General features: G+C 42.5%; 1 protein-coding gene across 1 annotated transcript in view; it reads left to right on the top strand.

Annotated features, from left to right (window-relative positions):
• Window positions 1–4179: 4179 nt before the first annotated feature.
• The window catches only part of SLC6A12 (solute carrier family 6 member 12), a 52558-nt gene continuing 29310 nt past the window's right edge, over window positions 4180–27427 (top strand). Inside the window, exons 1-7 of the mRNA XM_053407158.1 lie at window positions 4180–4432; window positions 13013–13224; window positions 14336–14470; window positions 16084–16224; window positions 23541–23628; window positions 24164–24296; window positions 26475–26609. Of these exons, the coding sequence (XP_053263133.1) occupies window positions 13017–13224; window positions 14336–14470; window positions 16084–16224; window positions 23541–23628; window positions 24164–24296; window positions 26475–26609 (840 nt within the window). The 5' untranslated portion in view covers window positions 4180–4432; window positions 13013–13016. The remainder of the gene's footprint in view (window positions 4433–13012; window positions 13225–14335; window positions 14471–16083; window positions 16225–23540; window positions 23629–24163; window positions 24297–26474; window positions 26610–27427) is intronic.

Here is a 27427-nt window from a genome sequence, read left to right as displayed (position 1 = left end):
CAGCTTCCAGGTCATTTGGCCAGCATGACTAAGCCGCTTCTGGCGAACCAGAGCTGTGCACGGAAACGCCGTTTACCTTCCCGCCGGAGCGGTACCTATTTATCTGGTTGCACTTTGACGTGCTTTTGAACTGCTAGGTTGGCAGGAGCAGGGACCGAGCAATGGGAGCTCACCCTGTCGAGAGGATTCGAACCACCGACCTTCTGATTGGCAAGCCCTAAGTTCTGTGGTTTAACCCACAGCACCACCCGCGTCCCTTTTGATACTATGGTGGTTTGTAAATAAAGCAAAAATTGGGGTGTATGGGGTGTTGGGGGACACAGTGTACTCCTTGTGGGGTAGTTTGACCACTTTTGGTCCACACCCTGTACTCAGCTCTCACCTGTGGCTCCTAGAAGCTGCCATCACGCAACAGCATTCACATCATGGGAATGGCTTCAACTAGCTGGCTAAACCAGGTGAGAATAGCCAATGGGTCTCAAACTCTTGGTGAGTTAGGAACTTCCCTTGCATTTGAAGAGAGACTCTGAGAGATTGAGTGGATGAGATCAGTAGTGGGTCCAACAGTCAAGAAAGCAGTTTCTGCACATGCTGTAGAGGAAAGTGAGGGGCAGGTGGGCCTGTCAACTTGGGAAGGTAGCGCACCTAGGAGAAGGAAAATGCTGATCCTTCAAGATGGTGGCATACATTTAAAAGCAACATTATAAAATGCAATGTAATAAAAGCAAATTAGTTTAAAACAATAATTAAAATACACCCAAACACATTTAAAACAACAATTAAAATACACCCAAACACATTTAAAACCAGCAATTAAAAACAGCCTGCCCTGACAGCGGTCCAGTGATCAGCATTGTATATACCTTAATTTTTGGAATAAGGTCTTAGCCTGTTGGTGGAAGGATAACAAAGAGGGAGCCAAGTGAGCCATTATTGGGAGAGAATTCCGTGATATGGGAGCAACCATGGAAAAGGCTCTCTCTTCTGATGATGATGGAGCAGAGGGAAGGTGCTCACTCAAAGATCTTACCGCCTCGTCAGGTTCATACAACCATATAGGGTTTTATAAGTCATGACCAGCACTTTGAATTGTGCCCAGAAATTAGTAATTAGTGAAACTGTTTTAACCAAGGGGCAGGGCTGGGGCTTTGTCTTCTGTAGCTAAAGGTGACTGGGGCCTCTCCCTTCAGAGGATACTTTATAAATTTCCTAATTTGGCTAGAACAATATAGGTGGCAGCACTAACTGACTTTTAAACTTTTCGATTACAGATCGACAAACTTCTGTCCGTTGAACCCTATTATTGCACTTTGGAACTTTTTTTGTCAACAAAGTTTTTTAATAGATTGTGTAGCCATGTGGCAAGGATAGCAAATTCCCAAATGAACTTCATATAGTATTCCCTACAAATACAAAGGTTTTCTAATCCTTGTCATAGGATCTCCTCATTCATGCAAATCTTCAGTTTTTGACTCTCTGCTGCGATTCCTTCAGCAGCAGAAGATTGCCTCTTTAAAGAGTCTTGTTTAAACAATTAGCTTCTTTAAAACGTTGGCATTTTTACTCTAGACCCCTGCCATAAGCAATGATGCCTATTCAACATTGCTTTTTTTAAAAAAAGCAAACCATCTGGCTGCCTAATCATATTTCAATGAAAATGTTATTGTATGGGGTAATATGGTTTGGTGGAATTTTTATATAGATATAAAAAGAGTATCAGGTACCTAGTGTGGTTTTAAAAGGGTTTAGGGTATGGCACATGGGTCTACTGTTCATTGAGAAAGTACCCCTAGTTTCAAAAGTGATTTGCCATTTGGTATTCAAGGTCTGCTGCCTTAGAACCTCAAGCCCAGAAGAAGAAGAGTTTGGATTTGATATCCCGCTTTATCACTACCCGAAGGAGTCCCAAAGTGGCTAACAAACACTCTGTGAGGTGAGTGGGGCTGAGAGACTTCAGAGAAGTATGACTAGCTCAAGGTCACCCAGCAGCTGCATGTGGAGGAGCGGGGAAGCGAACCTGGTTCCCCAGATTACGAGTCTACCGCTCTTAACCACTACACCACACGGGCTCTCATTTCTTCTCTGATGTATCATATGAAAATACAGCTGAGGGAAGAGTGGAATATAAGATATCATAGTCAAGATCAGGAATGTATAGTAGTCAAAGGAGAAATTGTATTTGTTAGGTAAACTAATTGAAAACAAGTCGGACCCAGAGCCTGCTTGCCATGTAGTTCTCAGCAGCCTGGCCACTGGGAATAAAGGCTGTGGCATTCAACATTCAGCTGCTGTGTTCCCTCACCCCACTTTTCCGGTCATGCAAACTGACCCAGTCTCCTCCTTATTTATGTCTTTTAATAACATCTATGGGCATTTCAAGGCAGTGGTTCAGGGAAGGTGCTCTAATGTTAGAAGCGTCAAGTGGGTGCAACCGGGCGTGGTGCAAAACGTACAATAGCAAATAATGTGAATATTGTATGAAGGGTTTATCAATTCGGAAAGGCGTGGGAGCGCCTTTATTGCCAGATGTTTTAAAAAGAGCATAGCTTCTGTTTGCTTAACTTAACTGTGCCGTTCTGGAGTGTTGCTGATTAGCAATATGCACTGGGAACTAGAGACTAATTGCTTTTTAAAGAACCTGGCCCTGATTTGGATGTGGTATAGTGGCTAGGCTGTGGGATTTGGAACAGGGAAAATCTGGGTTCAGCTCTCTGATCAACCATCAATTCTCTGGATTACCTTAGGCAACCCATGACTCTTGGCCAAGATACTATAACAGGATTGTTTTGGAGGATGAACCCATGAATAATGCCCTGATTTCCTTGGAGGAAGCAAGGCATACAATTAAGAAACTTGCAGCACAGAGGTCTGTCCCCTTGCCAGCCCTTACATTAAATGCTAGTTTCATGGCCCTGGCTGCATGCCCTAGTCTCTGCAGCCAGTTGTCCAACATTAGTTTCCCAGCTTTTAGCAATCTCCATTCTGGCTGCATAAAGCCAATTAGATATTTATGTGACATTCCTTCATTCTCCCCTTCCCATACATTTAGCAATCTCTTGCTTTGTAAATTTCATTCCTTGAAAATTAACTCCCAGTGCTTATATACCTCCTCGCAATGCCAGCACATGTGAAGATACAAGCCTCTTTGATTGCACCCCCTACCGCTGTATCCATTTACAAATTTTCATAAATAAGTATCCTGTATGAAGTTTCCCAAATTGTTGCCAGGATGTACTTGATGGGCTGTTTCTTCCGCAATCTAACCAAAGCTAATAACTTTTAAATCCTGTTTATTCAACAAACAAACAAACATTTATTTTATTTATTTCCCAACTCAACTTAGGTCAGCCCCTGCCTCTCAGTTTAGGCTGCCTTCCAGGGTTGTTGTGAGGGTAAAACACTGTCACCCCAAGCATTTTTGAGGCAGGAGAGTGGAGAATAGAAATGAAATGGATAAATCCAATGCTATAGTTGCAGAAGACGGGCTCACTTTGCGGCTCACTTTCGTTGTCCGTTCAAACAGCAATAATGTGGTAGCATTCAGGAAGAATTGCACAGCAAATTAAAGCAGCATGAACCCACTGCTGATGCATTATTATGGTGACAAGAACACCCCCCACAAGGTCATGCCCACACCATACATTTATTTTTGCAAAACACTTAGAGTTGTGTGTTTTACAATCAAGTGGTACAGAAATCTTGCTTAAAGAAATACATTCACAGCACCTGGCTTCCCCCAGAGAATCCCAGGGACTGTAGATTACACCCCACAGAGCTACAATTTCCAGTACCCTTAAAAAAAACACTCTATGGTTCCCAGGATTATTATTATTTTTTTGAGGGGGAGAGCTATGTGCTTTATACATGCTAGAAATGTATGGTTCCAGTTGTTACCTCCCTCCTTCCCTCCCTCTTTGACAGCCAATTGCAATGCCTTTTTACTTGGGCACAAGTCCCACGGAGTTAACTTCCTAGCAAGCACATTTATGACGGCACTGGTCGCATGTGTGAAAAACGCCCCCTCAGTGTTGTGAAACGATCACGGTCTCCACATTTTTGGCCTGCCTGCTGGCCTCCCTCCCGCCTTCTCCTCTCCCTGCTTCATAAAGAGAAGTATCATAAGGCAATCTGAGAGAGAGAGAGAGGGCCCTTTCTCCCCCCTCTTCAGAAATGCATATACACACCCTAACCCTCCACCCACAAGAGAACTCTGGTGATAATTCGCTTGTAATATCTCATGTAAGGGGAGGGAAAAGAGGAGGAGAGAAAGAGGAGAGAGAAGGGTTTGTTTGCTCAGCCAACTCTCTCCCCCTCTCTCTTTAGTGGCTCTGGATTTGCCTTTTTCCTTAATATTTTGTTGATGTTGTGGCATTCCCCAGCTGGTTTGCGGTGACCTAACAGGAACAAGACGGAGGCGTTTGTGGGACCTCGGGTGAGTGGCTTTTCCTTTTGCCTGTCACTGATTTTGGTGCCCTGCTTCAGTCGGAGAAGCCTTGAGAGGCAGCACAATGCAACATGGGAAATTGTACCGAAGACAGCAATGCTTTGGCCCAGGGAGAGTAGACTAACAGCGCAATCCTAAGCCCCTCTGTGTTCAGTGGGGCTTTGGCCCCATCAGCAATATACGTTCAAAACAGCACCATGCCACTTTAAACAGTCATGACTCCCCTGCAAAGAATCCTGGGAGGTCTAGTTTGTAAAGGGTGGTGAGTGTTGTTAGGAGACCCCTATTCCCCAACATGCATAGTTACAATTTACAGAGTGATTTAACAGTCAATGCCTGTTCCCAGGGGATTCTGGGAAGTGCAGCTCCATGTGTGCCTAGGATTGCAAGCTGATAAAATGAATTGGCCTTGAGGGAACTCTAAGCAGGATTCCCCGCCCCCCTTTTAACACTCCTTTCCACTGGGGAGCCCTAAGGAAAATAGTGTGGGGAGTAGGGATGGATTAGAAATCTGATTCAGTTCCCATTTGAAGATGAACCCACCAAAATTTCACTTTCTGAAACGATTTGCAAACTGAGATCGAGCCATCTTCTGAAATTCACATTTCTCTGAATTTTCAGTGCAGTTCTGCAGCCAAGTAATGCATACCAAAAAAATGCATACTGTATACTTGGGTAAAAATGCACATGTCAGTGGAAAACACCTGCAAAAATGTGTTATAGTAAGGAAAATTGCTTTGCAAAATTGTGTATATTGGGAGAAATCCTCATTTAAAATGCTGGTGAATATTCACAAGGGCCCTTTAAAAAATCGCACACATGTGGAAATGTGGAGAACTGAATTTAAAGTTGGAAAAATGGGCAGAAACTAGTGATGGAAATGGAGAGGAACAGGGCAATGAAGAAGTTGTATGTGGGTGTGGAAGAACAGGCCATGACAGGGTCAAGCAATATGAATCACAGGCTGGAAATGAATTGTGAAACACTGCAGACTGAAGGCCCAGTGGTGTGTGGTGTGTGTACATGTATGGAAAACAGCAGACCAGACTCCAAGAATTTGTTTTCATTTCACTGAGGTTGAGAAATCAGATTGCTTCCCTGAAAACAAGCACCTTGGGGAAAACATGGTTTGGTGCTTGGTGTGTGTGTGTGAGCCGGGCTAATACCTCTGTGAAACAAATTTAGGCTCCTTGATATATTCTTTTTATTGCGCATCCGTAATGATTTGGTCTCATGATGTTATTGGAGCGGTCATACGCAATACCATTGGCAATTGCCAATGTTTTGGGGCAGGGATACTGCTTCATTCATACCTCTTGCCTCCATGATAGAAGGGACCCAGGGCTGTGTGACATCAGTGAAATGTTTGTGCATGCCTCGCGGTGTGCAAGCACGACATCAGCATACACGTTTGTGCCCATGTTTTTGTCCTCAAATGAGCACACATCAGCCCAGTGCTGGCCCGCCCATGAGGCAAGGTGAGGCAACTGCCTTGGGCGGCAGGATCCATGGGGCAGCAGATCCTGATGTAGATCTTTATTTCCCACCCCTCCTGTTCCAGTGTGGTGGTTAAAAGCAGTGGACTTGTAATCTGGTGAACTGGGTTCGCGTCCCCGCTCCTCCACGTGCAGCTGCTGGGTGACCTTTAGCTAGTCACACTTCTCTGAAGTCTCTCAGCTTCACTCACCTCACAGAGTGTTTTGTGGGAGGGAGGAAGGGAAAGGAGAATGTTAGCCGCTTTGAGACTCTTTCGGGTAGTGATAAAGCGGGATATCAAATCCAAACTCTTCTTCTTCTTCCTGATGTAGCTTTTCATGCACCCATTTTTCCCTGGTGGAGAGGAGGATGCCATTCTGTGGTTTGCCTCAGGCTCCCAAATGTCTTGAGCAAGCCGTGCATCATCCCATGCGGGGTTTATTGCTGCATATATCAATTTGTCTGTATGTGAGCCTGCAGCAGATAATTTAAAAGAGTTCCTAAAGGAAGTTCCTTATCTATTGACCTTAATATTGCTGCTGTGAGCACAGTTGCACCACTCCTTCAGCTAGCAATTGCTGATACAAGGTGTCAAACCTTGGACTTTACCTCTGGGGCTGTTCCTCAACCTGGCTTGGCAGGCCTGTTCTGAACACTGGCAAAGAGAGTTGCTTCCACAGAGATGTAGGCAGAGATTAACTTGGCCAAAAGTCACTTGGGATGAACTGCAATGTCTTGATTGCTTAGCAGATTGGCTCTCTCAACTGCATAGGTGTGCAGCAGGACAGCCCACCCACCACAGGGAATTGTGGGCAGTCCAAAGGGCACTGTTGATGATCCCTCATCTCAACCAATGCCATCGTCTGAGCAAATCAGTCTCTTAAGCTTAAGCCCAGAAAGAGTATTCACTTTAAGACTGAATATCAATATACATATCAAGACTTTGAGATTAGACTACTGAAGAAACCTGGAAAACTACCTTGGGAGTGTGGTACCTGAAGGCCCCAGTAAAAGGGCCCCATTGGGGGCGAACAGCGGCCTCTTGATTACTTGGACTGCCAGGGCGAAACAGGCGCAAAATGCCGGCACCCGGTCGTCTACAACTTTATTGTCTACAACTTCATTAACATCTATCTACAACTCCACTAGCATCTCTCGGTATTGTGAATAACACCGAACTTATCTTTTGCTGGTATCTTCATGAACTTATCTAAAAGACTGAGTTAAGCATTTGAAAATTCTATTGAAACCAGACATTATAAGTTCATCTTAAGTTGGGCAGTTCGCAAGTCTCTGTGGCTTTGTTTATGTTTTGCATTTTTCTCAGAAGGTTGATAAAGTATGTATAATTATTGTTCTGTGTATATTAATCGACCAGCGTCTTGCATGAGTCGCACTACATCATCTGAGACAGGGCTGTGCCAAACCAAACATTTAGGAATCCCAAGCAGCCTCCCCTTTTAATGAAGCAATAGGTGGCGGTGCTGGTGGTGGGGAACCCTGGTGTTATAAGCCATATCTATGTTTAGAAGTAATCCTCACTGAGTTAGATGGGACCTACTCCCATGTATGTATAGGACCACAGCAGCCAAAAATGTATTTGCTCTGGGCTTTGATGAGCTAGGATAAGAATGGTTGCTAACTTGTTGATAGAATCATAGAACCGTAGACTTGGAAGGGAACCCCAGGTGTGATCTAGTCCAACCCCCTGCAATGCAGAAATTTCAAATAAAGCATTCAAGACAGATGTCCATCCAATCTCTGCTTTAAAATCTCCAAGGAAGGAGAATCCTTTATAGTCATCTCCATTGTGTTGGTATATCTTTTATGGGACTTTGTTGATTTTATTGCTACATGTGTGAACAGGAACTGAAGGCATGAGCGTGCTACAGTGCAATCCTCTGCATATTTACTCAGAAGTAAATCCTACCGAGTTTGCTTACTCCCAGGTAAGTGTGCATGGGATTGAAGTTTTAATTAAGGATCCCAAAGTGCAATCTGCAAACTCAAAATGGAAAGTCCCCTGCCTTCCAATCTGGAAATGGTCATTCTTTCTAGACTAGCTCTTATAGTATCCATACATAGTATCCTTGGGGGGAAAAGGTGTTTTGCAAAATTTCTGGAAATGGGAATGCAGAGTCCTGCCCTTAGGAGTCTAGTCTAAAGGCAGCAATATATACTGCATTCAAACTGTTATATTGTAAACCTGATACCCTTGTCTTATACGGACAAACTTTGTGAATGGACTGCTGTCTCTCTTTAAAAAAAAATTTATACAGCCGAGGGAGACCCAATTTGGATTGGAATGGTGGTGCTATGGCTGCTGGAGGTGAGGAAATGCAACACATTTTTAAAAAAGGATGAAAGAGGGGGCAGATTTGAATAAATTTTACATATGCTAATTTATACCTATAAATGCGGATTTAGGAACACACACACACACACACACACACACACAGAATTATAAAATAAACAGAAACAAATGCATCACACTATACTGCGAAAGAGTGCGACTAGAGGCACTTGCAGGCTTGCAATTTCCAGGTGGGATGCATAAAAGGTAAAGGGACGCCTGACCATTAGGTCCAGTCATGGCCGACTCTAGGGTTGGGGCGCTCATCTCGCTTTACTGGCCGAGGGAGCCAGCGTACAGCTTCCAGGTCATGTAGCCAGCATGACTAAGCCGCTTCTGGCGAACCAGAGCAGTGCACGGAAACGCCGTTTACCTTCCCGCTGGAGCGGTACCTATTTATCTACTTGCACTTTGACGTGCTTTCGAACTGCTAGGTTGGCAGGAGCAGGGACTGAGCAACGGGAGCTCACCCCGTCACAGGGATTCGAACCGCCGACCTTCTGATCGGCAATCCCTAGGCTCTGTGGTTTAACCCACAGCGCCACCCGCGTCCCTTGTGGGATGCATACAAACCAGCAAACTCAGGTTGCACAATTATAGTTGAATGGGAGGTCCTGCGTTACCAGCCAACTTTCCTGAAATTGCAGACTTTTTGCAGTAAATAAAATGAAGGGGGAATGGAAAAGGAGCAAGGTCCCAACCAAAGAAGAATGGTAACTGATGGAATACGCGCAGCTTGCAGATTTAGCATGTAGAATAGGAGAACGTGAAGAATGTAAGTTTAAAGAAGCCTGGAAAATGTTTACTGAATATATGGGTGAAAATTGTGTTCATTTAAAAACGCTGGTAGCATTGAGATAAATTCAACAGTGTATATAAGTTTTGATAGATGTAACAATAGATTACTGAATGGTTTGGTTCATGTAAAATATGCAGGGATGTATGATATGCAAAATGAACCATGGAAAGAGAAGAAGGGAAGTCATTGATTTAAGGTTGTTTAAATGGTTATTTTGAAATGTATATTAGAAAATTTAATAATTATATATATATATATATATATATATATATATATATAGGAACTGCACATGCACACATGCACCTGCAGGCGCATGGATCCCTACCTTTCCATCTAGGCATGCAAGAGGCAAGATCCTATTCCTGCACCAGCAGAAGGTGAACCAAAGCACAGACCAGAGGTGGGGAAAGGTGTAGTCTGGGGAGTGGGTATGGGCTGGAGAGAGTCCTGAGGGCCAGTTAGAGAAGCCTTGAGGGCCACATTTGACCTCCAGTTGGCTTGAGGTTCCCCATGTTGTAGATTGTGCAGGGATTTTCATCAGTTTGTCCATTCCAATTCCGATTCTTGTCTACAGAGCTCAGCAAACCCAGGTCCATCCCTGTAGAGGCGCCAGTAAGGAATGGCGCTGATGAATCCTACAAACAGAGAGACACAATTCAGGCTTTAATCATACTGGACATATGACTTGGGAGTGCTTTGCAAGCGTCATGCCACATTATACGAAGTGCTTAAAATAGTCTTCTTAGCAATTTCATAGTGGTCTGTGAATTTTGCAATGATAAATCAATCTACAGAACTCCCCTTTCTCCTCTTGCCTTTAAAAAAATAAGATATAGGAAGCTGACTTATAACAGATTTTGGCCAATAGCCTCATCTAGCCCAGCACTGTTTACCCTTACTGGCTGCTGTTCTCCAGGATTTCTCTGGCAGAAGTGATTAAACCTTGAATTTTGTACATACAAAGTATGTACTTTTGGGGAAAGTTGCAGGAACTTTGAATTCTGATTTCTGCAGTGGTATGGATTTTCTGAAAAATTCTGAATGGGGAAATTTTTCAGTGTGCAAATCTCCATAAGGTAGTTTGCACCAAAAATGTTCCTGATGCCCTAGAGAGGGATCCAATTTAGCACGTTTGCTTTACTTGCATTTATATGCAGTAAACAAAGTCAAAAACTTTTGAAACTGCCAAGTTGGCTTAATATTATATTTGCACTTGGCATCCATTCATTTCTACTAACAAACTTATGAAATGGACAAAAAAGAATTCTGCAGAAAAGATTCTGTTCCGCATCGCTGTAAGACCGTCAAGGTTTGTGCTTCATCAGAACAAGTGTCTGATCAAGTGTTCTCATAATGCAAGTAAATAGTTATAAAAACAGGTTGGCTATGGAGATAGGCTTTGTTTTCATCCCTAATAAGCAAATAAATTGAAGTTAGATCTTCTGCTGTCTGCCCGTAATGACATTGCTAATAAGCGTTGTCCGAAGCATTGCTCTGCTTGATGATTTGCATTTGGCAGACGCAAATTGGAATGCGGTGAAGACTGTGACAGTTCGGAACAGGTTCCATTACAAAGCATTGGCTTTCGTTCGCTTGACAAGCCATGGAGCTCTGACGAGATGGAGGAGGCATCTGCGCTGAACAGGCATTTTCCTTAGCTGATCAGCCAGATGGCATGTTTGCAACAGATCTGGATACAGCAGATGACTCTCTTAGCAATCTGAGGATCTTGGAGAAGCAGGGTGGTGTGTGTGTGTGTGTGTGTGTGTGTGTGTGTTTGCAAACAGTGAAGCTGATCCTCAGCGCAGCAGGTGGCAGGCCATCAGTGAAAAAGGACAAGGTGAAAATAGGGTTCATTGGGTCAGGGTCATTATACAGCAAACATATCAGGTTGCTGACACATGCGAGGCACAGACATGGGAAGGCAATATGGGATAGGACAAGGAGGAGAAGAAGAGTTTGGATTTGATATCCTGCTTTATCACTACCCGAAGGAGTCTCAAAGCGGCTACCATTCTCCTTTCCCTTCCTCCCCCACAACAAACACTCTGTGAGGTGAGTGGGGCTGGGAGACTTCAGAGAAGTGTGACTGGCCCAAGGTCACCCAGCAGCTGCATGTGGAGGAGCAGAGACGCGAACCCGGTTCACCAGATTACGAGTCTACCGCTCTTAACCACTACACCACACTGGCTCTCCACACTGGAGAGGAGGGTGCAGGGCCTGGGATGGAGGAGAGGAAACAGGAGTGAGGGAAAAAGGGGAGAAACACAAATAGTTTTGTGCGCTGCCACCATCCAGCTTCCTGTGGCGGCCCCTCCCTACAATTGCTGCCGCAGGGATTTCTGAGGGAGCATCTTGCCCTGAGGAGAGAAGCAGAAACAACTTCAGGAGTCAGGCTCCCCGCTGCCTTATATAAAGTTTAAAAAGAAAGGTGCTCATTGTAAGGAACTTACGCAAAGTGTCTTGTGAGTTCTGCCTAAAAAGTGGTATATAAATATCTGGAATGAATGAAAAATGGTCCCTTGTAGGAAGGGTTATTGTGTGCCTTGTGGTGGTGCTGTTGGGGTTGTCAAGAGAAACTGAAGTTTTTAAATCTTGTCTCACTGCAATTTATCTTATGGTTAGGTATTTGGGATTTTTAAAAATATAAGTTCAGAATTTGAATCACTGAAATTCAAAAATACTGAGTTCAAATAGCACATATAAACCACACTATTTGAGTTTAGTCTTTGGATTGAATTAAATATTGGGGTGTTATAATTGTGCAGGCAATAGGATGTGCACTGGTTTTTTTTTATTTGCAATGATGAATTTTCTTCAGGTTTTTAATCATATACAAAAATGGCTTCACAGATATAAATTAGCTTGCTTTTCACTGTTATTGCTTTTACTGATAGATGAAAGTTCTCAAGGTTACTACCAGGGCAAGCCTATATTTGCCTAAGCTGTTGCGAATTAGACTGAAGTGATGCAAAGCTTCTGAGGAATGGTTCAGCTAGATAAGGATTATAGAATCCGTTACTTCTGGTTAAACAGTTACATTCAAAGTTTTAAATTTTAGTTCCCTTCCCTTCCCTTCCCTTCCCTTCCCTTCCCTTCCCTTCCCTTCCCTTCCTTTCCTTTCCTTTCTCAAACTCTGGCCATTGCTGATTCACATAGATGTGAAGAAGTGGTTTTAGACCAGTGAGGGCTGTGGATTGAATCCAATGTAAGCCATAACTGGAGTAGACCCATTGGAATCATGGACATGACTTAGGTTTATTCATTTCAATGGGTGCACTATGAATAGAGTAGATACAACCCTGTATCATTTCCCCCAAAAAGGTCCACCTCAAGTAGCAATTTCAGTAGTCTATATTTCTCATTTTTCCAACCTTAAATTCAGTTCTGTACATTATTGCATAAAATAATAAAATAAAATAAAATAAAATAAAATGTGTGTACTGCCCTATACCAGCAGGCCTCAGGTTGTTGTTGTTTTTTAAAAAGATCCTCATGAAAATTCACCAGCATTTTAGTGCAAATTTCACTGAATAAATACATTTTTGCATGTGGTTTTAACTAATGTACACATTCTTTGCTGATAATTTCACCTAAAATAATGCACTTTTGGATGTTGTTTTCATGAATATATTTATTTTTATGCACATCATCTCTAATATATGCATTTTTTATTAAAAAAAAACATTGTTTGGAGAATTGCATCTAAAAATTTGGAGAAGTGTGAATTTTGAAGGATGGCTGTGTTTTAGTTCTCATGTTATTTTGGAAAGGGCAGATTCAATAGATTCACCCTTAGATGAAAACTGTTCATGCTCACCTTGAACATAAGAAACTGTTTGGACAAAGCAAAGCAAAGCAAAACAGCTTGGAAGGAATCCTATGAGAATTCCCCATGTCATGTGATCTGCCTTCCCCTCTGCCATCCCTTGCCCTTCAGAGCCATGGAAAGCAAAGGACCTTGGGATGCGGAATCCAGTGGGATTATGGTTGTGCCAGCAGTAGAAGAAAAGCCAGGAGAGAGGAAGGATGAACTCAAGGATAGAGGACAGTGGACCAACAAAGTGGAGTTTCTACTGTCTGTGGCTGGAGAGATCATTGGTCTGGGCAATGTATGGAGATTCCCTTATCTCTGCTACAAGAACGGAGGTGGTAAGTGCAGAGCATCCACAATTTTTCTAGTGCCCTTTATTTCATTGTAGCCGTTGGTCATCCGGAAACAATAAAAAAAACACGTAGCAGCGCATTTTAAGCTTGCAATACAGCAAGCCATATGCAATATGCAGACTAAACATAAAACTCACTATAAAATTTACGACATGCAATGAAGAAACTAATTAAAAATATATCAGATTAAAAAAATATCATTAGGTAAGATGGTCCCCTTAGCACCTGCTAATCATATTTTGTGCAGCAGATTTATTGCAAAGAGGACTATTTTATGAGCTAGACATTTGTCACAAAGTAGATAACAGATTTCCACAGCCTTGCACAAGATAGTTTTTTTTGAAACTGTGGAATCATTTTTTTGTGTCAAAGAACTGTGAGCTCAGTTCACCCCCTCCCCAGTGGTGGCACCAGGAATTTTTTTGGGGAGGGGACACACATAAGGGGCATAGTATATCTCTAGGTGGATGAGTTGTGTCCCACATGATCACTGAAAAAAATAGAAGCATATGTTATTGACAGGAGTCCAGCAAAGGGGAGGGGCCAGCAGGAGAGGTGAGCACCTTGTTTGGGTGGGTGCTTGCCTCCCTTGCCCCCTGTTGAGAGGGGGAGAAATAGTTGGAGATGTTTTAGAACAGAGCAGAGGTAGTCAGCATAAGGATTCCACTTCCTCGCTGCTTCTCTGCCTTCATTTGTCACTGCCCTCCATTTTGTAAAAACAAAAAATGGTGATGGAACTCTAATAAAGTCGTACCTTGGAAGTTGAACGGAATCCATTCCGGAAGTCCTTTTGACTTCCAAAATATTCAGAAACCAAAGCGCGGCTCCTGATTGGCTGCAGGAAGCCCTGGCGGATTCCCAAAAATGTTCAGAAACCGGAACACTCACTTCCGGATTTGTGGTGTTCGGGAGACAAAACGTTTGAGAACTAAGCTGTTCGAAAACCAAGGTACGACTCTTAATGTGCATTTGTGGAGGCAGCTATTTTGCAAGATCATTAATCCAGCCCTGTGAAAATATCACTTCCCCCTGTTTTTAACAAAGGTGTTAATAATGAATTTGCTTCAGCTTCTCTCTCTGCTCTCTTTCCCCACAGGTGCCTTCTTCATCCCATACCTCATATTCCTCTTTGCTTGTGGGATCCCAGTATTCTTGCTGGAGACAGCCCTTGGGCAGTATACCGGTCAGGGTGGGATCACTGCCTGGAGACGGATCTGCCCTATCTTTGAAGGCAAGTTGGTAGTACAAGGGAAGTCCTGGTAGCTTTCCGCCAAACACGCACTGTACTTTTTGATCTAATTCCCTCTGAGCTCCCCTGCTACAGGGCATGGCTCAGAGCCAGCTGCCGTTGTACCTGTTCAGAACTGCAGTCTAAGTCAAAAGGGCGAGTCATTCTGAAGTGTAGATAGTGGAGGCAGAGCTGGTTCTCAATACAGAGTCAAAAGGTGGTGGCAAAGGAGCAGCCAGAAGCAGAACAAGTTTAAAACTGCGGAGCCCCTGCCAAGGCAGGTGTGAAAGGGCATATATTCAGAGGAGGAAGAAGCGGTGGCGGCAACAAGGAACCACAAGTCTGCAAGTCTTTCTGTGTTTAAGATAAAAACGTGAGGTCCCTGTTTGCAGCAGCAGTGAGGAGTTGAAAGGCGAGGTGATTTCCTGCAAGGCGTTGTTTATGCTAGGAGTGGCAGGTTATGCTGCAGAGATACAAACTGATCCTGTACAACAGGGATGGGGAACCCCATGCAAAGGGCCAAATGTGGCCCTCCAGGTCTCTCTGCCTGGCCCTAGGAACTCTCCACAGGCCACACTTCTCATGGCCATTGCTTCACCCCCAAGTGGTTTTGCCTGCCTGGAATGTGTCCTTGAATTCTGGTAATGTTTATTGCTTGCCTGGATGGAGGATAGAGGGGTGTGTGTGTGTGTGTGTGTGTGAACTGTCTCTGAAAATTTACACATCACTTGGGAAGACAGGCGAACTAATACCAGTGTACTAGAAAAAGCAATGATCACCAGTGTTGAAACAATGATTCTTCAACATCAACTTCGTTGGACTGGTCATGTTGTGCGGTTGCCTGGTTATCGTCTTCCAAAGCAACTACTCTATTCCAGACTTAAAAATGGAAAGCGTAATGCTGGTGGTCAACAAAAGAGGTTTAAAGACTGTCTCCAGGCAAATTTTTAAAAATGTAGTACAAACAACAACAATTGGGAAACACTGGTCTGCGAGCGCTCCAATTGGTGTAATGTACCAAAGGTGTAATGGGCTTTGAAGACACTCGAACTCAGGACGCAAGGGAGAAGCGTGCTAAGAGGAAGGCACACTTGGCAAATCCACACCGTGATCAACTCCCGCCTGGGAACTAATGTCCCCACTGTGGAAGGACGTGTGTTTCCAGAATTGGCCTCCACAGTCACTTACGGACTCACTGTTAAAACCGTGTTTATGGAAGACAATCTTACTCGGCTACGAGTGATCGCCAAAGAGGAAGAATCTACAAATATGAAATTTGCATCCATTGCCCTGCCCACTGTGAAGCAATGGTTCTGCCCTCCACAGGCATGTGGGTCTCACCTGCCTTCAGACCAGAGTTGGGGAACTAGTGACCTTCTGGACATTGCTGGACTCCAGTTCCCATCAGCCCCTGTGAGCACAGCCTGGGATGATGGCAGTGACATCTGGAGATCCACAGCTTCCCCACCTCTGCTTCTGGCCAGTCTCTGAACTATGTTTGGTCCTATCAGTAACTGAAAACCTAGGTCTTTTTCAATCACAGCTTGACAGGAAATTGTGGCCCTTTTTTGTCTGTTTTTAACCATCACCTTTATCTCTCTCTCTCTGCCACTCAGGAATTGGCTATGCTTCCCAAGTCATCGAATCGTTCCTGAATGTCTACTACATCATCATATTGGCCTGGGCCCTGTTCTACCTATTTAACTCCTTCGCTGCTGTTCTACCCTGGGCCAGCTGCAGTAATACCTGGAACACAGGTATGACTCTGGCAAGATGCCACCTCCTGCATGGCTTTCTGAAGAAATGGAACTGTAGTTCTTCTTACTTTGCTACATAGGTTCAGGCGCAAGATACGTTGGTACACAAATTAAAAATGCAAATCCTTTTTCTCACCCCCTTGCTGGTGAAAAGATAATTGGCAATTTAAAGTAGCAAAAAATATTGGCATTTGAATATTGTCACTTCTGATGTGACATTTGTGTCCATTTCTCCTTTTGCGTAGGCTGACTGGTTAGTCCTATGTAGGACATTATTGGCAGATGATAACCTATACTGGGTTGTATCCAATGCTACTCAGAATAGACTTATGGAAATTAATGTATATTGCTAACTTAGGCCCATTAATTTCAGTGGGTCTGTTCTGAGTTAGGACTTAGATGGGCAGGTGAATGAACCCCAGATGTTGTGGTTAATACTACTGGAAGAATTCAAAGGTTATTTCAAATCTGTTGGCTGAGGTTTCTCCATCATTCTCTGCCTAAGGTTAGGGGTGGCTCTGGACCATAGCAACCTAGCGCTTGTGATACGTCTTTGTCTTGTCTTTGAGAAGATTTGATACTGCCTATTTTCTCTCTGAGCCCAATCACGATGATAGAGATGTGGGGTGTACCTTTATTTTTTTATTTTTTATTTTAAAAAGACCTCATGATGTCTTGGAAAGAAAAACCCTTGTGTGAAGAGGTTCCTTACAAGGTTGTGGCTCTTTTAATCTCATGAGTGCAACACACAGAGAGTGGTTTTTGGTTTTGTTTTGCTTTTGGGGGCGTGGGGAAAAAAAAGAGAGGAAATACTGCACATTCTTCTCTTTGCTTTCCTCCTTAGATATGTTGTAGTCAATTCTGTTCTGAGTAAAAAAAAAAAAGTCTAGTTCTTTTCCCTTCAAGCCTTTGTGTGCCTGGCTGGTTCCTGGCTTTGTGGACAGCCTTTCTGTGAGCTGAACATGACCTTCTGAACTCATGACTGAAAGGATAAGAATGTTGTACCACTGACCTCCTCACATGGCAATAAACACTGCAACCCCCCATCTGCCTCTCTCTTTCAAGTCGCTGAAGAGACCAGAGTCTCATGCAGTGGGGCTGTGAACTGCACCTTTGTACAGTCAGCCTTTGCTTTATTTCATTTTATTTAGAATCCACAGGGCCCTGGAGAAGCAAGGCCAGAGGTTCCACCTGGCCTCTGAATGCCTCTTGCCTTCTGTTACAGTCTTTTGCCTCTTTCTCTGCAGGCTGGAACAAGTCTATCCACATTACAAATCGCCATTTTCCTTTTACTCATACCAGGCATTTAATTTTTAATGACACCTTAAGGCTCTGATCCCTGTTCCCAGTCTGTAGGTGGCCTTCCCTTCACAATTTCCAAGTAAGGCACCCACGCCGCAAGTTAACAGCATATCCAGCGCACATCTGAATAGCATGGCACCCCCAAATAATAACGGGAACTGTGGTTTGTTAATGGTGCTGGGGAATGACATCTCTGTGAAGGGGAAACTACAGTTCCCAGAATTCTTTGAGGGAGGGTAGTCATGTGCTTTAAACTTGCTTTAAATGTGTGATGTGGATCTGCCCATAGTTTGCTAATTTTAGACTCTTTATGGTCCTCTCTGGGAGGGGGGGGGCAGGTGAGGGTCATCTCTTTATAAACGGCCATGGGTAAAACGTCACTTCCTTTAAAATGGAGTAAGCCAGCCCTGCTGCATTTGGGGTCCTTCATGCTCATGGCGCTGTGGTCTAAACCACTGAGCCTCTTGGGCTTGTCAATCAGAAGGTTGGCGGTTTGAATTCCCACGATGGAGTGAGCTCCCGTTGCTCTGTCCCAGCTCCTGCCAACCTAGCAGTTCTATTTTTTTTTAATAAATATTTATTAAGGTTTTACAAAAACATGAATACAAAGACATATAAAGAAAAAAAAGAAATACATGAAAAAGAAAAAAAGAAAAAAATGGAGATAAAAAAATACAACATATAAAAGACAGATAAAAAGTAAAAAAGTTAAAAACAAATCCGTTTTTTTCTTAACTTTAAGCTCCTTTGCTTATTTCTTTGACCTCCTCACACCTCCCCTTTTTGTATTCCCATTTACATAATCAGATCAGCAAATCCTTACCCTCTTTCATTATCTTTGACTCTATATCTTAACATTTTATATCTCTATATTTTCATCCAATATCAATTCATTTTTGCATATTCTTGTTGACTTTGTTGCTAATACCACTTATTTTCGATCCAACATCATTTTAACATTCATTAATTTTACAATGTTTCTGCAAATAGTCTTTAAATTTCTTCCAGTCTTCTTCCACCAACTCTTCTCCCAGGTCTCGGATTCTGCCAGTCATTTCCGCCAATTCCATATAGTCCATCACCTTCATCTGCCACTCTTCCAGGGTGGGTAGATCTTGTGTCTTCCAATACTTTGCAATAAGTATTCTTGCTGCTGTTGTTGCATACATAAAGAAAGTTCTATCCTTCTTTGGCACCAATTGGCCGACTATGCCCAGGAGGAAGGCCTCTGGTTTCTTCAGGAAGGTATATTTAAATACCTTTTTCATTTCATTATATATCATCTCCCAGAAAGCCTTAATCCTTGGGCACGTCCACCAAAGGTGAAAGAATGTACCTTCATTTTCTTTGCATTTCCAACATTTATTATCGGGCAAATGGTAAATTTTTGCAAGCTTGACTGGTGTCATGTACCACCTGTATATCATTTTCATAATATTCTCTCTCAAGGCATTGCATGCCGTAAATTTCATACTGGTAGTCCACAACTGTTCCCAGTCAGCAAACATAATGTTATGACCAATGTCTTGTGCCCATTTAATCATAGCAGATTTAACCGTTTCATCATCATCATCATCATCATCATCATCATCATCATCATCATATCTTTATTGTCATTGCCCCCTCTCGGGGACAACGAAATTACTTGACTGCGTATTCCATTTTAACAGCAAGTTATACATTCTTGAGAGTATCTTAGTTTTGGGATCTAACAGTTCTGTTTCCAATTTTGATTTTTCCACCTGGAAGCCAATTTTTTTGTCCAAATTGTAGGCCTCTCTTATTTGATAATAATGAAGCCAGTCTCGCACCTTATCTTTTAATTTCTCAAAACTCTGCAATTTCAATTTGTCTCCTTCTTGTTCCAATATTTCCCAATATTTCGGCCATTTGGCCTCCATATTGAGCTTTTTCTGAGCCTTTGCTTCCATTGGTGACAGCCACCTTGGGGTTTTATTTTCCAATAAGTCTTTGTATCTTATCCAGACATTAAACAATGTTTTCCTGACAATATGGTTTTTAAATGCTTTATGTGCTTTAACCTTGTCGTACCACAAATATGCATGCCACCCAAAAACATTGTTGAAACCTTCTAAGTCCAAAATGTCTGTGTTCTCAAGAAGCAGCCAGTCTTTCAACCAGCAGAATGCTGCTGATTCATAGTAAAGTTTAAGATCTGGCAGGGCAAATCCACCTCTTTCCTTTGCATCGGTTAGTATTTTAAATTTTATTCTAGGCTTCTTGCCCTGCCAGACAAATCTAGAAATGTCTTTCTGCCACTTCTTGAAACAGTCCATCTTGTCCAAAATTTGCAATGACTGAAACAGAAATAACATTTTTGGCAATACATTCATCTTTATAGCTGCAATTCGACCCAACAAGGAAAGCTTCAAGTTTGACCAAATTTCCAAATCTTTTTTCACTTCTGTCCAACATTTCTCGTAGTTATCTTTAAATAAATTTAAGTTCTTAGCAGTCATATTAACCCCCAGGTATTTTACTTTCTTAACTAATGATAAACCTGTCTCCTTCTGAAACCTCTCTTTCTCAATTGGTGTTAAATTTTTCTCAAGGACTTTAGTTTTTTACTTGTTCACCTTAAATCCTGCCACCTGACCAAATTCTTGAATCAGTTCTAATACTCTTTTCGTGCTAGATTCTGGCTCCTGTAACATCAAAACTAGGTCATCTGCAAAAGCTTTCAATTTATATTGTTTGACTCCGACCTGAATACCTTTAATCAAACGGTCTCTTCTAATCATATTTAGCAAAACCTCCAGGACCGAGATAAAGAGCAATGGGGAAATTGGGCAACCTTGTCGTGTACCTTTCTCAATCTTAAATTCCTCTGTCATCACATTGTTAACTATTAATTTAGCCTTTTGTTCTGAGTAAACTGCACTTATACCATTTTCAAACCCTTCATAAAATTCCAAGAAATATTATCGAAGGCTTTTTCCGCATCTATAAAAATTAAAACTGCTTTGGTATTGATGTTCACTTGTAGCTTCTCCAAAATGTTGATTATATTCCTCGTATTGTCAGACAGATGCCTACCTGGGAGAAAGCCAGCTTGGTCTTTATGTATCTCTTCAACTAATACCTTTTTTAGTCTATTAGCCAAAATATCAGCAAAAATTTTATAATCCACATTAAGCAGGGATATGGGGCGGTAGTTCTTAAGTTGTGTCTTTTCAGACTCAGTTTTCGATATAAGTGTAATATAAGCTTCTTTCCACGACACTGGCGCCTTTTCCCCCTCCATAATTTCATTGCAGACCTCCTTTAGTGGCTGAATTAACCAATCTTTCAAAGATCTGTAATATTTGGAGGTTAGGCCATCCGGCCCTGGAGATTTACCCAACTGCATGTTCTGAATGGCACCTTCCACCTCCTGTTCTGTAATTTTATGGTTCAACATTATCTTATTTTCTTGAGAGGTCTTTTGTAATCCATTTGTTCTTAAAAATTGGTCTAATTCAGTCTCTTTCTGTGGCCCTTGTGTATATAGTTGTTTAAAATATCTCTGGAAGCACTTTCTAATCTCCGATGGGTTCTGTATGTTCTTTCCTTCCACATCCAGGTTTGTGATAGTTTTAGTTTTTGTCTTTTTTTCATCTGCCAAGCTAGCAGTTTCCCACATTTATTGGCCGATTCAAATGTCTTTTGTTTCATCTGCTTAATTTTCCATTCTACTTCCTGATTTATCATTTTCATATATTGTACTTGATGTAACTTTATTTCTCTCAAAATCTCTTGCGACTTTGGTTTCACTCTTAGTTTCTTCTCTCCTTCTTTTATTTTTTCCAAAATTTTATCTTTTTTCTCATTTTGCATTCTCTTCTTTATTGCGCTCTGTTGAATCAGAAACCCTCTCATAACCGCTTTACTTGCGTCCCAGATCACTCTTTTTTCAACCGTAGTCTTCAGATTTATCTCAAAATAGTCTCTCAAGATTTTTTTGGCCTTCTTAGTAACCTCTTGATATCTAAATAGGGTGTCATTCATCCTCCATCTGAAGGAACCGATTGGTGTTAGTTTCATCTCCATCTTCACCGCATTATGGTCGGAGCAAGTTTTTGGGCAAATTTCCACTTTTCGAGTCTTAGGTGCCAGTCCTCTAGTTATCCATATCTGGTCAATTCTTGTCCATGTCATTTTGGCTTCAGAGAAGAATGTTCCCTCTCTTCCCATGGGGTTCCTAGTTCTCCAGATATCAATCAAGTCCATATTGTCAGCCAGTTCAAAAAAGATTTTTGGTAGTCTGCCATCTTTAGTTACAACTTGTCTCTGCGACTTGTCCATGTTTGTGGATACCACTCCATTCATATCTCCCATCATAATAATATTGTTGTAGTCCATATAGTCCAACAATGTCTCATGCAATTTCTTAAAAAAATCAGATTTCCCCTCATTTGGCGCATAACCAACCTAGCAGTTCTAAAGCACACCAGTGCAAGTAGATAAATATGTACAGCTGTGGCAGGAAGGTAAATAGCATTTCTGTGCACTCTGGTTTCCGTTAAGGTGTTCCTTTGCACCAGAAGTGGTTTAGTCAAGCTGGCCCCATGACCCAGAAAGCTGCCTATGGACAAATGGCCTGAAAGCAGGATGAGTGCCACAACCCCATAGTTGCCTTTGACAGGACTTAACCATCCAGGGGTCCTTTACCTTTACCTTTTACTGTTGGAGGCAGTATGCCTCTGAATATCTGAACAGTTGCTGGGATGTGGGGGGGGAGAGTGTGATGTGAAACTCAGGACCTTCTTTGCAGATTTTCTGTGGGCTTCTGGTTTGCCACTGAGAGAAGAGGGTGATGGACTAGGCTGGACTTTGGCTTGGCTCAGCAGGGCTATTATTATTATTATTATTATTCCACCCATTTGACAGGATTGCCCCAGCCACTCTGGGCAGCTCCCAACAAAACATCAAACATTAAAAACTTTTCTGTACACTGAAGTTCTTGGAAGCATCACCAAAAAAGAGGGCCCATATTTGATTTTTTAGATTTATATAGGCAATTTTAAAATTATCACTGTCACTTAAAAATGAATACAACACACCCAATGCTTTTTGGGGTATTTCTTTTTTTTTTTAAGAGAGGTGCTGGTATTCCTATCTTGATGTGTGTGCCAGCACACAATGGCTGCCAAGGGCAACAAAGAAAGAAATATTGGGAAAGAAAGTGACCAAGTGTCTTGGGCGGCTGCTCAGTCTGCTGTCCAGGCACTAAGTGTTGATGGGCAATGTCAAAGTCCTGACTGCTCTCTCTTCTTGTGGTTCTTCTGCATCTTTAGCATGGACAACTCTTCAGATAGAGAGAGGGCTCCTTCAAACAGAGATCTGCCCTTTCTAAAGTAAGACACAGAGCCACCCTATGAGTGTGTGTTTGTGTTTGTGTGTGTGTGTAGGGGACGGTATTGACACCTGCCCCACAGTCTTGCCTTGATGGCACCACTGCAAGAAAGGTTCAGTCCTGCTTCTCCAAATGATCGAGAAGTGAGGATCTTTTCTTGTGAATGTCTTTCCTTCCAGAAATATGATGATGATAATGATGATGATGATGGCTTTATGTTTAACATTTGCTAATTCCTTCTCTATCTCTTGCATTTCCTCTTGGGGCTTTCATTACTCATTCAAAATACGTTGTTAGCTTCTATCGCCACCGCTGCTAGATGCTCTGCGACTTACTTCCCTCTCCAGGAATTTCACCAATAAACTTCTCTCTCTCTCTCGCAGCCCCTCCCCACCATGTGTAGGTGAGGATGGACTTGGATGAATGCTAAGTGATGACAGAAGGCGAGTGTGTGGGGGAAAGGAGGAGGGGAAACAGGAGTTTGTATCTGTGTTGCTCAGTAATAACCTGGATACCACAAACATCTGGATTCTGTATAAATAAGGAGCTGCCATTTCCTTCTGAAACTCTGGGCAGGGGAGGGTTCCGGTCAAAGTCAGGCCAGAATGTTGTTGGAGTGCTGCAGACTCTCACCCAATCGCTTTCTGCTTTTCCACAGCTCTTTGTGTGGACTTTCTGAACAGCTCGAGTTCGGAGGACAATATCATGCCAGCTAACGCCACCTCTCCAGCCATTGAGTTCTGGGAGTATGTATTCAGATTTTTCTGATTTCTCTCCCCCCCCCCCCATAATTTAAAGGCAGGAGACTTTTGAATGTGGTCTCTGTAATGTTCCAGCAAAGGGAAGCTACAAGGAGCATGCACAGAAGACCCAGGCATTGGGGAACTCCTGCGTTTATTGACAGGGGCACGGACAAAAAGTCAGGGACAAGGATGCGAACATTTGCATGCCTCAAGTTCTGTGCAAGATAAAAAGACTAATATGTCCACTGTCCAAAGGAGGGGAAACCATGCAATGTGATGAGCAGGGAGGGGAAGTCTGTGGAAAGAAGGCGATGACCATTGCTCAAGATAAGATAAATTGAAACGAAGTACAAAGACCAAATGGAGGAAGATGATGGAAAGTTGTTTAGCATTGGCACTGTAAGTGATGGGTTCTAAAGGAAACCGACTATATGGGGGTCTAAGTTAAAATATTCAGGAAGGGGCTGGAGTTGGCTGATAGTGAAATGTCAGGTTTGGGACATCACCCTATATCTCGTCTTTTAATCTGCACTGGCAGGAGGAGAGTTTTGGGAATAACGGATGGGATACATAATCTGGGCACCGTGAGGTGGGAACTGGCTCTCTGCCTTCTGCTGGCCTGGATCATCTGCTACTTCTGCATCTGGAAAGGAGTCAAGTCCACTGGCAAAGTAGGAGCAACCGTGTGCTTGTCATTTCCTAAAATATATTGACCTGACCTATCAGGTTCCCTGTGTCAAAGGAGGAGCAGAAAGGAAAAGGGAGGAGACCCAAGGGTCAATTCCTTCCTTCCTTCCTTCCTTCCTTCCTTCCTTCCTTCCTTCCTTCCTTCCTTCCTTCCTCTCTCTCCTTCTCGCTCTCTCTAATATTTTTTTATTAGTTTTCTGTTACAATAATCCAATAATAGCCTCATTATACATAGCTGTCAACTTTTCCCTTTTCTTGTGGGGAATCCTATTCGGAATAAGGGAATTTCCCTTAAAAAAGGGGAAACGTTGACAGCTATGTCATTATAACAATGCCAAATTATAATATAATTACTAATACCAAAGGTTCAGATGCCAAATTATGTAATTTAGGCGGCCCCCCATGCTAGAATTGATGGTTTGATGATTTACTTTATTTCAGCGTTCCAAAATCTTATTAATTTCAATTACACTCCAGTCAAAATAGCAATCCCTTATACAACAACGGCAATATTAACAACTTCTATTCGTATAGACACATTAAATGATTTATAAATCAACAGGTGAAGCATTCAAACGATATCCTTGTTCTTCCTGTGTGTGGCAATTATTCAGTCCACAATGTTTCTTTCTGTCCCAGTTGTTGTTGTTCTCCTTCATGCCTTGGGTGGAGCTAATATCCCATTGTTGTTCCAGAAGTTCTCCATTGCTCTGTCCCGTGCTTGATTGTTCTGCAACTTCAACAGCAGCTGCAAAAATCACACTGTCCCAATAAATAACTTGTTTTCGCCATTTCCCCCCTCTCAGCCTGGGAAGGAGAGTGATCTGCAAATAACTCAGTAATGACCTGATCAACTCCTTGGCAAGCTCGCAGATTCCTTTCATCCCTCCATTCAGCCGAAGATAAACCCGAGGGTCAATTTCAGGTAGCATCACCTACCGTGTGTGGTGATGTAATGGCAAGGTGCATTCCAGCATCCTTGGCTCACAGCATGCTCATATTGGAGGCAGGGAAATGTGCAGTGCTCTGTCACCCAAGAATGCTGGGTAATTTCACACATAATATTAGTTCACATGTTATGCTAAGCCATGGTTTAGTGCAAATGTGTGGGCTCTGGAAGAGGAGATGGCAGGTACTTTGCTTCTGCCTGGTGGTTCTACTACAGAGCTGAGCTAAGCCATGGGTTGGTTTAGAGTGTTGTCTGAACCCAGGTGACGGAAGTCCAGCCGTCATGAGATGGTGCACAGAATAGAAAAAAGACACAGAGAGCCAGCTATATTTTCAGGATGGTAAGAGCAGCTCCCTCGTCCGCTCTCCCCCGATTTTATTCTCCTTTGTTCTCTCCAGCCACATGGCCGTTTGCCAATGTCTCACGTTACCTCATCCGGTCATGGCTTTTACTACGCCCATCGCCATATAAGGTCAATACATTCTAATACATTGTAAGGCACACAGTGTGAGTCAGCCGAGGTCAGGGGGCACCCTGCAGTATTACAAGCCTCTGCCATGGCTTTATGACTCCCACACCCAGGCTTGCGATTTAGCTCTCTCTAGACTAACCAAGGTTTGTCCGATGGATTATGTCTTTTAATCTGAAACCATGAGCTGTGGTTAATGCAGTGCAGTGAAGCAATGCAGCTGAATGACTGAGGAAAAGCAAAGCAGCCACCTTCTCCTGATCCAGAAGCCTATGCACATTCACACCAAACCATGGCTTGGCTTAGAGTGATATGTGAACATAGTTATTTTGCTTGAGTTGATTGGCAGTTCTGACTGCCAATGAGACGTCCCTAAATGTCACCTGCTTTTAACAGCAGCAACAATAGTTCTTTTTTGTTAAAAAAAAGTTTTTGCTCAGCCCAAGATAAAATAATCTGTTTTAGCACCTTTAAAACGCCCAGTGAATTTAGTTGTTTCATTGTTATAATATTCCCATAATATTGCTGTAACTGTCATACCCTTCTTCAGGGTTATGTATGTTTAAGTACCTAGTACTAACCTTATTATTTCTATATTCCCCCTGCATGGGTTGATTGTGTCTTGGATCTTAGTATGTTGTAAATAAGCTCCACTTTCTCAGATTACCTTCCTTCTCTAACCCTGATCACAGTCCTAAGTCCAGGAGGACTTTGTCTCTACATCTCCATTCTGCTTGCCTGCAGGTGGTCTACTTCACTGCCACATTTCCTTACCTGATGTTGATTGTTCTGCTGGTTCGAGGAGTCACTCTTCCTGGTGCAACCGAAGGGATTCTCTTCTATTTGAAGCCAGACATTTCAAGACTAGCAGATCCCCAGGTGAGTTTATGGCTGATTCTGATCTGATGGGCTTGAATTTGGTGGCTAGAAATCACAAGATCTGATTTTTCTCCTCCATAACTACTTGAAGAACCAAAGATCTAAGAACATGACCAGATTAAACCAGTAGAATAAAATGTCCATGCAAACATAAAACATTACATATTAAAGAGGATGGGGAAATCTGTTAGTTTCTCTCAGTTTCTCATTTTTTCCGATCTTAAGTTCATATTTCTGCATCAGTTTGGATTTATTTTTATTTTTTAAAAAAGAATCCTCATGGACAAAAATATCTAGGTCACACAGGGCAACCTTGCTCCCTCTCAAGCAGTTTTTAGCATTCCACCTTAAAGGCAACAGCCCTTTCTAAAGGGCAGCAGAAGTTTACTCTAGCACGAGGACTGCTGTTTGCCAGAATATTTTAAAATATGGATATGTTAGGCCATTGGCACTTAAGGCACAGCAAATGCGGCCGCTTCTATTAAATATTCAATACCTGACAGATGGCTTCACCGAGCCCTAAGTGAAAATGATTAAGAAAGAGAAAGATAATGTCTCTTCTAATTTACTGGGATCTGGCTTGAGTTTCTCATGGATAACATCAGAATTTCCCCAGAGAGGCCAGAGTTTCTAGCCAAAGAAAAACCCCTGAAAAAATCACATAGTTATCATCTCAACTGCAAGCAGTCAGGAATATTGGAAATATGGGAACTATTTCTGCATAGTTTGTAGTTCAGCAATTATGAACAGGGTAGCTGGGTCCTCTATGTGAAAGGCTGTTGGGTCCAAGACTGGTTTAAAGATAAAAAAATAAGAAG

This window comes from Podarcis raffonei, chromosome 10 (genome assembly GCF_027172205.1).
Source record: "Podarcis raffonei isolate rPodRaf1 chromosome 10, rPodRaf1.pri, whole genome shotgun sequence".
Classification (NCBI taxonomy): Eukaryota; Metazoa; Chordata; class Lepidosauria; order Squamata; family Lacertidae; genus Podarcis; species Podarcis raffonei.
The sequence above is the reverse complement of the archived record's forward strand: the minus strand, read 5'-3'. Positions and strand labels throughout refer to the sequence as shown.